Genomic DNA, 12250 nt, shown 5'->3' with positions numbered 1-12250 from the left:
ATCAATTTTAGATATCTTCCTCTTTTACAAGAGTGGAAATTTGATAAACTTTGTGACCTTGAACCTATAGTTTACCATCAACTTGTTCGTATATTCTATTCTAATGCCGTGTGTGTTAAAAACCGAGCTCAAACCAAAACCATAGCAGTTCGTTCCTATCTCCTAGGACAATTCATCCATCTTGACTCGGTTTACATAGCTAATGAATTAGGATTAGATAATGATGGTATATCAAATGAAAAACAATTTTTAGGTTCTCGTTATAAAAGAATGGATAATGCGAGTGTCTTAGATCTTCATGATCGTTTTCTTCATCTAATGATTTCTTGGTGGTTTCGACCATCCGGAGGTCGTTACTCTACTCTTCGTGCTTTAGATCTTTGGTGGTTACATTGCTTCCAAAACAATCTTAAAATAAATCTTCATGAGATTATTTTTGCTGAAATTGTTGAAACCGTAAACCAAGTTCCAAATAAGAAACTCTGTTCATCTCTAGTTTACGGTTGCATTCTGAGTAATCTATTTTCTAAAGCTGGACTTAGGGTAGGTCTAGATGTCGTCTTTCCTCTCAAGAAAAAAATTAATCTTCTTTCCTTAACGAGAGTGGGATGGATAAAAAATAAGGACACCGTGAATGGATTCGATCTTCTGAAAATACTCCGGGAGCTAGCTCTTCTCAAGCTCCACTAGAAGCTGACGACGATCCCGAGCTCGAACAATTAATGCAAGATATTGACGAAGTCGACGATGAGCCGGAACAACACGAAGAACAAGCTCAGCAAGAAGATCATGTGCCTCCATATTTTCAATCATTTATGGAGACATTTGATTTCCGTTATGCATCCTTGGATTCTCGCTTCACTTCCATGGAATCTCACTTCTCGACTATGGAAGCTCAACAATTGGAAATTCTCCGGGAGATGCATGCAAACAATGAAGCAATCAACGCTCGTATTAATGAACTCACTCATGAAATGGCAGCTATGCGAGCTCATTTACCACCTCCCGATCCTCCTACGGATGCTTGAACTATGATCTTAGCTTTGCTTGTTTGGATTGAACTTATTGTTAAAACATTTTGAATGATTTTGGATTGTTTATTTTTGGTTGTTCGAACTTATGTTTAATACATTTGATTTGGATTTCGTGTTTATTTTGCATTTATAGAAATATATGACCATTTGTCCATTACTAGTTTATAAATATTGATTATGGAACTAATGGCTAACGTTTCTCTTGATTGTGTTCTTAGCAGCTTATTTTTATATATATATAATCAAATGGCTAAATGATTTCAAAACCTTGTTTAAAAAACTTTTACGACTCTTTTTGATTTAACAAAAAGGGGGAGAAATGTTAAAAGCGTTTTTGAAGAGAAGTAGTGTTAAAGTAAGGGGGAGTAGTAGTTATCAAAATCAAAATTCATTTTGAAATTAGAAAATCTTAAAATGTTTTGTTATATCAAAAAGGGGAGATTGTTGAAAATATTTTGATGTTTCGATATAACAAATTAAATTAAAAGAATTTTCATTTTGAAAAAGATTTTTCTAAACACATTCGATATATTAATCGAATATCAAAATATTACTCAAAGTATTTCAAAGTTTATTTTAAATCCTTACTAAAGTGTAAAATTAAGTTTTAATATTAAAATAATTTTAAAACAATTTTACAAAGTATTTCGAACCGTTTCAAAGCCAAAAATTACAGTTTGTCCATAGGGAACCGATTCCCCCCCCAAGGGGTACCGATTCCCCCCTGAATGGTTTGGCTCCGAGAATTCCAGTATGCTCGGAGGGAACCGATTCCCCCCTACTGTTCAATGGTCAAAATATTTGAATTTTACACTTAGGGAACCGATTCCCCATGAGGGGTATCGATTCCCCCCCACGCTCCAAGTTGTTTTATTAAATGATTTCACACTTAAACGGCTCTATTATCTCCACTAATCATCCCCAACGTTCAGAAGTGATTCAAGGTGTATTTAAACAAGTTCTGAAGCCTTTGATTAACAAGAAATCATAAGAGAAATAAGAGAGAAAGCATCAAACACCAAGTTTGTGCAAATCAAGCCAATTTTCCTTTCAATATTCATTTTGCTTTCAAGAACACCATTTGTGCTCATTTGTCATTATTTTTTAGTATTCTTTTCTTATTCTAGAATTGTGCAAACAATCTACCTTGTGAGGATTTCTTTGTAAGTTTGCAAATTTGTACTGTTCTCTTTGGGAGAGAGTGTTCTCAAGAATTTGGGGTATAATTCTTGAAGGTTTGTAAGGTTACTCTTTGTCCTCAAAAGAAAGACAAATTAGTGAATTTGTGGAAAATCCTTAGTGTGGATAGCTAAGGTAGTGGACGTAGACTTTGGTTGAGAAAGTCGAACCACTCTAAATCACTATACAATTTCTTTCAATTTTCTGCAAAAGCTTCCACCAAAATTTTTATTGCCAATTCATCCCCCTCTTGGCTGATTTCGTCAATCGATTAACTCAACAGACCCCTCCCCACACTTTGATGGTTTAATTATTTTTTAAGTCACTGGTAGTTTTAAAATCAGTGCAATTAAGCTCCTATCCTTCTCAAAAAATTTTGGTATAATTGTTTTTAAGGATAGTGTCAAATTTAAAATAATATAATTAAGATTTGACCCCGAATTTATATTATTTAATTACTTTTAAGAAATTTGAAGTTAAAAATTAGTGAAATTAAACTCTTAATCTCTTAATTTTTATGATTTAATTACTTTTGAAGACCTTATTTGTTAACAACTTGCCCCCATCATAGTTTAATCCCGACTCCATCCCTGACATATCTTACATCGTGATTTATTTCTTAAAGAGACTATGTTTATTTTTTGGTTACGGATGCAGTTTACGATGTGAAGGTAATCTTGAAAAACGTTATGATGCGGCCATTATACTATGTTGCGCCGCAACATAATTTTGTGGTTCTAATGGTGTTTTAGGGTTTTTTGATTGATTTTTTGTTTTTGTTTTGTTGTTGATGCAGGAGGGGTTTTGATATTGATGGGATTCGGCTCAAACTTGGATTTCATTCATTGAAGCTATTTTGTGAAATTAAAACTTGAAAGATGCCTTTCTTGAGGTTGAAGAAATCCTCAGGCTGTGCCTTGTGAGTGAATTTTTCACGTATCTGCATGGCTCCAAGAGACAAAAAGGTACAACTTGACCTTGAAAAAGGACTAACAAGTGATGAAGAACATCAAATTAAGAGCCCATTTCCAGGCCCTAAAAACAAGGCAAAATTATTGCTTTCCATGTTTAGAGGCAGCTTTTCGGATAATTCAGACGACGGAACATCTTTACCCACCGATCCTTCAAATTCCGGTAGCGCATTCACGATGAGCATGAACAAGGAAGAACAAGAGAGCAAAGATGGTAAAGAGAACAACAAAAATAAGAATAACAAAGGAGTAGGAAAAGAGAAACGTAATAAAAAGGCTCCAAAGCCTCCAAGGCCACCAAAGGGTCCTACTTCGGATGCTGCTGACTATAAGTCGATTAGGGAGTTAACTGAGTTGGCTCGTTTGGAACGGGCTAAAATTGAGAGGATGAGAGCCTTGAAGAAGATGAAAGCTACCAAGGGAACATCTAATAATACCACCATATTTGTCATGCTCTTCACCATTTTTTTGTGTGTTATCATCATCTATCAAGGTAACATATTCATATCTTCAAGGTTAATTTCAATTCCATATGATTGAGTCCCCAAACCCATTGTCTTGTTCCAATTTGGTTGCTTGCTCGTTTTATACAATTTTGTTTGGATCTTCTAAAATATAGGTTTCTCTGTAGTATAAACTCTCTGACAGGATAAGAGTGAATACAAGATAATTTTTTTGTTGGGACCAGCACCTCTTTATATCAACTAAATATCAGGTAGGGATGGGCATGGGTCAGCTTTCCGACCAATTCGACCCGATCCGATGAAAAGATATCTTTCATACGAAATTTGAGGTGACATGGGTTTAAGGTGACTTCACCCAACCTAAAACTTGAACCCACTTTTGAGATAAAACATGCACTCGATTCAATCGAACACACACACATAATTCTTAACTTTATTCGAAAAAATAATGTTCTAATTGAAAAAAATAATATAGAGATAGATTATTACAATTATCTATAAATATATAAGGTATACCTACATTATGTTTCAGGTCGAATCAAGTTGAATATTTTCATCCTAAACACAAACTCAAACCCGACCAGGCCCAAATTTATACTCTAAAAAATCTAACTCAACTCGATCATGACTTGTTTTAAAAAAAAACCTGACCCAATAAGGTCATGTCAGGTCGAAATACATAGGGTTTGGTATCTACATTTTGTTTCCATTACACTTTAATACTTGTAACACATGTGTAACACAACCGATCACTTAATTTTGTGTCACAATTTACGATAACATTGTACATAAGTGCTCATAATTACGAATTTTAATCCAACATGAATGCCATATCGAGATACACCGACAAATCCGAAAGAATCCAAAATACCAGTACAAGCAATGGGGGTCCAATACCAATCAAGTTATTGGGAATCCTTCTTCAAGTATTGCCAATGAACCAGATTATGAATCTTCCTCGTAAGTGTTGGTTTTCATGCAAATAAAATGATGAAGTTGAAAGGCTAACGATGGCTTACTTAGTTCCACTTGTGTAGTATGGTGGACCGACCATGTTGCAGGTTTAGATGGTGAGGAAGGGCTGAAAAGATATCTGTGGATATAGAGATTTGGATTATTTTATTTTAGCTTGTCTTGCAACAAAAGTGTTTTATTATTAAATAACTTAATATTTTTTTGGTTGCACTCCAGGTTTCAAGATTTTTCCTTAATTAATCCGGATCGACCTGTGTCGCACACCTAATTTTGATAGGTGAATCTTCCAACATAGATTTTCTATAATAAAATAATTCAATTACATTAAATTAATATATATATATATATATGAATTAAATTTTCATATGATACAAGCATAAGAACATTCAGTTGTAGACTCAGAATCTCCCATCTTTTAGGAATAGAAATATAGAGTGATGGATTTCTCCTTTTGTTTTGTACATTACCTTGGAAAGCTCGGATTGTACACAGAAAGGGTTTCAGCATAAATTCAAAACCTCCAAAGGGATGGATGTTCAACCCCAAAAGAAAACTGAGAATTACCATAGTGACCTTCTTCTTCCTCCTCCAACCAATACCTCTCTAACATCTTCACAGCCTTGTTGTAGATGTCATTGTTGTTATGGTTCTGTAGATCCTCTATTTTCTCCAAACCATCACAGTCTTCAATCATTTCAGTGTATACATTTCTCCCACATTTGCTGTCTGCCTCACCAATCTTTAAAATGTTTTCAAGACCCTCGAGACATATTGTCATAACCCTTGTGTCAGGGCACACTAGAAGATCACAAAGTGGCTGCAAACAACCTTGTTTCACCATGTATCTGTCAAAAATAAACGACAGTTAAAATCGAACCGATACGATAAGAATCGACGATAAATAACGTACTGAATCTGTCGATGGGATCCGGTGGAGGTGGCATTAGAAATGGCCCAGGCAGCTTCTTTCTTGATGTCGAATTCGGCATGTTGAAGAAGGTGAAGCAGTGGACTGATTATGTTTGCTTCAATGACAGCCTGTTGCAGATAAATTGTATAACTTATTAGGACTTGAGAGAGGATTTAAATAGTGGTCGCAGTAGTGCCTGTTGTACGGAGGTAGCGGTGTCATTCATAAATGTTATTGTATAATAGCGATACCCACAATTACTGTAATAACGTCTACTATGTCTACAATCGTGATAAACGGAACGCAACCGGAAACGCGATCACAACCACGATTTAAATCCATGAGTTGAATACATTCAGCATTTAACCTGTAATTGACTACTGTTTCCTGCAGTGATGTTTGAGATTGTCCAACAAGCCTCTTTCTGTATACACTTTTTGTAGTTGTGGGAAACAAATTTGTGGAGATAAGGGAGAACTTTGTTGTCAATCACAACCTGAAATCACCATTGACAAGATATGAAATTGAGAACGCAATGTAGTTGTCATAACTTATGTTAAGTAGCTACAAATCAGCATAGTTGTGAACTATACGTATAATGTTCTTTTATGCTTGTTTATTAAGTTAAATAAATGATTATGAACAAAAATTTTATATTCGTTTAATAAATGAAAGAACACGAAAAAAGGTGCGTTCTGTTCATTTAGGTTTACGAACAAGCTCGTGTATCTACTTGTTTATAAGCTCGTTTATTCAGTTCTCCTTTTTCTTTTATCCTTTTCTTTTCATTTTAAATATTGGTGAGGTACATACTAAATTGAACATAAGGTGAACTTTATAGTTCAAACTGTGAAGTCCAAGAAGTTCAAGGATTAATGGTGTAATTTTATCATATTTGTGAACATCTTAACGGAAAACATGTTTGCCAACGTTAAACAAAACACGTTCGCGAATGTTAAACGAACCGAACATGAATACCTTAAAAAAAATAAACTAATGAACATCATGCACAAACTAAACATAAAGACTTTCAAAACTAGACAAATGAACATGAACATAGTCTTGTTCATTCAAGTATAATTCGTTTACACTCCTATATCCAAGCGTTAATAATACATAGCACAATGGGTACCTGAGTCTGAGAATCGTCACCGGTGACGATGTTCCCTACGGTCCGAAGTGCCGGGACGAGCACAGCTTCCGAGGGATGACTGCAGTAACCAGAAATGTTAGTACATCAAGAGATGTGAACATAAACATTAGATCAACAGCACATCTTACTTAAGAAGCTCCACAAGTCGCGTACAAATTCCGGCCTCGATCATCGCCTGAATCTTTTCGTTCGTGCCATCGGACAGATAGGAAAGCACCCAGCAAGCGTCGGTGAGAATTTCTTCGTCGTTCAGTCGGATCAGGTGGTGCAAGGCCTGCAATGCAGGCTTGACCTGGTGGAAGGGCGGTGGTGGCTTGCCTCGGCAGAAGTTCAATAAAGCCCAAGTAGCATTCCCTAGAGGAGATAAATCTGAATGATCATTTAATAGTGCCAGTAATGGAATCAGTCCACCGTGATTCAGAACTATATCTCTGGACTTTGGTGAATCACCTGCAATGTTACCCAATGCCCAAACGGCCTGGGTTCAGAAGGCAAGTTAGAGCCAGTAAATTAGGAAGGTATAATGATATTTTGGTTCTTATTCGTTTCTTTTTTGGAGCATTTTCACCGTCGACGTTTTCTTTTGAACAAAAAGATTTTTCTGTTGATAGAAATTGTTAGTTAACAAAAATACCAATGTTTTGAAATAATAGTTTTTTTTATCATAAAATAAAATGTTCAAGGTCAAAATAATCAAAATAAATAATAATGGTTAAAGTAACTTTTGAATTAAGATTTTGTTATAACAATAAATTACAAAATTGATTTTGGACATAATCAAATTTATCAAAAATTTATCAAAGTTCAAATTAACTTAAAAAATATGTTTTGAATGTTTTCTAACTTAGTCGAACTTTTCAAAACTATATTTGATCGTTTTTGCGCTTTAAAGTTAAGTTTCCAAGGATTTTTGGCTCAAAGGATCGATCACTTTGACCAAAAGATCGATCCCCTTGAAAATGGATTGATCATTTCCCTTAAAGGATTGATCATTTCCCTTAAAGGATCAATCCCTTTGTTGCAACGGTTGAATTTTTTGGAAAAGGATCGATCATTTGTGCATTAAATGTTGTTTTTGGTTGTACGTAACGACTATAATGATCCTAATTGCTGAAAGTCATAGCAGCCCAAGTGGGGCGGATAAATGGTAAAAAAATGGCTTAAATTTTATTATTTTTGTATGGTAAAATTACTAAAATTTAGTCACTAAACTTTAGGGTATTTACAAATTAGTCTTTATGCTTCAACTATAAATACTCTAGCTCATTTAGCTTCAAAACTATCCCAAAGCATTCTAGCTTTCTTCCAATACTAGAGAGAATTTAGAGAGTTTCTTGAGAGTTGTTTTCCAAGAGAGAATTATCATTGTTTTCTCCTTGGTCGATCGAGAGAAGTTGTAATTCCTATTTTCTCATAGTGAAATTTTTCTACCGTTGCCCGTGGTATTTACTCTAATTTATTTAGGGGTTTTTCACGTAAATTGTGTCTCTTTTATCTTCATTTTTATTTTTTTCAAATTATCAGTTGCGATTTTGCTCTATCCGATAGCCGTCTTCCGCAACACTAACGACTCCAAATGGCTAAAATTAATGGAGAATGTATAAATTCAAGGTCAAAGCTTCCCAATATCAACAAGAATCATATTGAACTAACCTATCAACATCAAAGTTTTGCTTTTGTGCTTAATTTGTCAAATTCTTTGTTGTAAACACACTTGTGAGTTTCATTGTTTATTTTGCTAAGTGTGATTTGGGTGAGAGGTTAATTATTTGCAAATACATTTGTCTTTGTGAAGTTTTTCTTTTGTTTGTAAAATTTGTAATTTTTGTTTGGGAGAGTGTGAAACAAGGTTTTGGGTATAAACCTTGTGTCTTTGTAAGGTTACACTTTATCCTTAAAGGTTCTCAAATCTAGTAGATTTGAGAAATTCTTAGTGTGGATAAAAAGGCAGTGGATGTAGACTTGGTTTAGAAGTCGAATCACTCTAAATTGTTGTGCAATGATTTTATTTTCGATTGCTTTCATCAAAATTCTTAAAAAGTCAATTCACTCTCCCATTGGCATTATTCAATTGTTCGTAAGAACTAACAATAACTATTTTGTCAATCATTGAAGGTTTTTTTTATCCTAAAATAAAATCAGACCTGTGTATCAGCAAGTTGTAGTGTGTGATGAGTCATTAGACCCCAAAATTTAGGGGTCCCATACTTTAAAAAAAATCAACTAACCTAGAAAAAATTAATTTTTCTTCACAAGATTTAACCAAAAAAAATTCAAACTTTCTCCCTTATCATCTCTAGAATTTAATTGTAATCGATTCTTCTTTAAAAAATCAATAAATTTATTATATTTAATAGATAAGATTTTTTAATTTATGTCTATCCTTATATCATAGTTTTAATCTTCTTAAATTTTGATATTATAAATTTTACTCTATTATAAAATATTTCAGGTCCTCGTTTTTAAAATTAGCATAGAACCTACGAACAAAATTCTTCTGCCCCCACTGTGAGCCTCTTTAGGTGTCCCACCACTAGTTTCTTGACACGTGGATTAGTAAATTATAAATAAGTTAACGGTGATTTGCCGTTTACCTCCGCATTTCAACATATTTTTTCCAGCGTCCTTACTTTGGGAAGTTCTAAGTGAGACACTTTTAATATAAAGAAAGAGTTATTGATTTTGATATTATTTAAATAATAAAATGGATAAAAAATTACGTAAAATATTATTATTTTTATTTAAAATATTAATATTTTTTTTAATATTTTTGGTAAAATACCTAATAATAATACAAAATTGGTAGAAAAAATAACAAAACCGGTTAAAATAATAATATTTCAGGTAATTTTTTACCGGTTTTGTTATTTAAATAATAATAAAACTGATAACATCTATTTTTAGCCGTATATTAAGGCTGTCGCACGTGATCATTTCCCTCTTACTTTGTATTCATTGTTAAGTGAATTTTCTCTCTCTTATGTATGAGAAATGATCATGTGCGACAGTCTTAATATACGACTAAAAAACGTGTTACCGGTTTTTTATTATTTAAATAATAAAATCGGTAAAAAATTACTGGAAATATTATTATTTCTACCGGTTTTGTTATTATTGGGTGTTTTACTGGTTTTATTATTTTTCTACCGGTTTTGTTATTGTTGGATACTTTACTGAAATTGTTAAAAAAACATTAACGTTTTAGGTAGAAATAATATTATTTTAAGTAATTTTTTATCCATTTTATTATTTAAATAATAACAAAACCGATAATATCTTTTTTAATTATATATTAAGAGTGTCGTACTGTACAACTTCCCCTTATGCATAGTCAATTCTTCGTTCTCATCCCTTTGCTCCATCATCATCAATTTCATGTTTAGGGCCTGAATAAAACGTTGGACTAAAAGTTCTAATAAAGGAAGAAAATTGAGTTACCTAACTACTCCAATGGTCTTTTTTTGCTCACTCGGCTATTTTTCCAAAGTCATACCTAAAGTTACCTTTTGATTCTGTTTTGATCATCTACTGTGAATTGTCGACGTGATTATTTTTTAATTTTTTCAATGATAACGTGACATTACCTTATGGTGACACCTGAACATCACTATTATCGGGTGACTAAAACCTAACTTTATGTATAATTTTGGAAAAAAACATAGTTGGATTGAGTGATCAAAACAAAACCTCGAGAGTTATTAGGTGACTAAATACGTAGTATACCCAAAAAAATGAACCAAAATAAATGTTTAATCAAACTTAGGAGTATATTTCGACATTAGAAAACAATAAAGACTTTCAACAAAACTGACCTGCTCTCGAACATCAGTAATCGAAGAGCCAAGAAGGTGCACAAATTTGGGCACAGCACCTTGCTGAATAACAACGTGTGTGTGTTCAGATGTACCAGAGGCAATATTAGTCAATGCCCACGAAGCCTCGAACTGGCAAATGAAAACCAAAATCAAACTCGAGTGATTCAGTGAATAAACCGAACCGAACTGAGTAGGTGTACCTGTAATTGAGGGTGATGATGATCGTCGAGAAAGCCGACTAATCGAGGAACGATGCCAGCTTCGATTACCTGCTGGATTGGTGGGCAGTGCTCTGCAGTTGTATGTACTGTGAGGTTGTACTATAGGAACCGATTTTCAGAGATATGTAAAGAAGAAAGATGATGAAACAAACCCATTGATAATAGCTTTCGAAGTAGAGTAGTGGCTTCTAACCGCAGTGCTGGATCATCCGATGATACTCCTTTTACCATCAGCTGTCATATAATATGAGTTGTAATCTAACGCAAACACGTCAAAAGACGGCCATTTTCCTCATAAATGAAGTGTGTTGATGGGAACATTTGGATTACAATGACTATTGACGATTTATCCATTTTAATTTAGATAGAAAATTACGGTATGTGATTTTATGTGTAGTGACTAACTATAGATATTAGATAATAGACTATGCGCTCTCTTTCTGGATAAGAAGAAAGGAAGAGAATAGGAAATTTCCTTCGATCTTGAATAAGGAGTTTTATAATGACTTTTAATGTCAGGCCTACGATGATGATAACTATTTATAGGTTGATAAGACGTACGAACATGATCATTTGAGTGAATGAAAGATCATATAGGCTTTTAGAGGTCATGTTAAAGAATCATGTGAGCTTATTAGAGGTTTCATTTAAAAGATTTGATCAATGAGAGTTCATCCGGAGGCTTTGGTATGTAGAGAGGAGGTAATGGAGATGCCGTTTGTGAAGGATATTTGGAGGAGGTATAACACTATATGTTATTTAAAGTTGATTAGACGACTCTCTAAATCATCGACTGCAACTCTTCACTCACACCAAATAAATAAACCTATGACCGTCGTAACCCAAATGTTGATATCAACAAAGTACAATCAATCGACACCTAACTATGATAAAAAGAAGTGAATGAATCCTCTTACATTTGGTATGGAGATATCATGAGTGAAGTGGTGGTGGTGATACTGATAGAGAATGAAAAGGCCTTCTCTCCTTTTCTTGAGGAGACTTTCTTCTCTTTTAGTCTTCCTTATCCCCACCAAATTGTCTTCTCTTTTCCTTCTACCTTCATCTGCATCTAATACTAAACTCTTGTACCCTTTCTTCCTCACTTCAACATCCCCCCTCCTACTTGCTCTTAGAGGCATTGCTCTCAAAATCTCTAAACAAATCTTTGCAGAATACCTATGCAATGATTAGTTTGGTTTTTGTTTCATCATTCTATATATATATATATATATATATATATGGTACCATTTGAACAATGGGTTTCCTGTCTTTTTATTTATTTATTTTAGTTTGTTTAATGGCAACTTGTTTCATGCAAGAAACCTGTTGGACATGTCTTGTTTGTGCTTTTGCTTTTGTAAGGATTTGGGTTGGACTTCCACGTTTTATGTTTCAACTACTTCATGCCCAGTGTAGCTACTAATTAGGGAGAAAGATAGGGATGGCCACGATTAGGGATGGGTCGAAATGGACGGGTAGGTTTCTCGTCCCCTAAAAATATTAAATTTGGGTAAATTATAAATTT

The 12250-nt window shown here is 33.9% G+C and overlaps 2 protein-coding genes across 2 annotated transcripts; one reads left to right on the top strand and one right to left on the bottom strand.

The window, feature by feature from the left end:
• The first annotated feature begins 3157 nt into the window (after positions 1–3157).
• LOC120152527 (histone H1B-like) lies at positions 3158–3724 on the top strand. The gene has a single exon (XM_039164729.1). It carries the CDS (start codon positions 3158–3160, stop codon positions 3722–3724), a length of 567 nt encoding a protein of 188 aa, XP_039020660.1.
• Positions 3725–5134: 1410 nt separating this feature from the next.
• LOC120152525 (importin subunit alpha-4-like) lies at positions 5135–11896 on the bottom strand. Its single transcript, XM_039164728.1, has 9 exons — positions 11640–11896; positions 10875–10956; positions 10702–10793; positions 10499–10630; positions 6815–7164; positions 6666–6744; positions 5901–6029; positions 5534–5661; positions 5135–5468 (listed from the first exon to the last, which is right to left on the bottom strand). The coding sequence occupies exons 1-9, from the start codon at positions 11862–11864 to the stop codon at positions 5135–5137; spliced, it is 1551 nt and encodes a 516-aa protein (XP_039020659.1). The 5' UTR covers positions 11865–11896.
• Between the last annotated feature and the right edge of the window lie 354 nt (positions 11897–12250).

Source organism: Hibiscus syriacus, unplaced genomic scaffold (assembly GCF_006381635.1).
Source record: "Hibiscus syriacus cultivar Baekdansim isolate YM2019G1 unplaced genomic scaffold, ASM638163v2 tig00111092_pilon, whole genome shotgun sequence".
In the NCBI taxonomy this organism is placed as follows: Eukaryota; Viridiplantae; Streptophyta; class Magnoliopsida; order Malvales; family Malvaceae; genus Hibiscus; species Hibiscus syriacus.
Note: the sequence above shows the minus strand (reverse complement) of the source record. Positions and strands in the feature narration are given on the sequence as shown.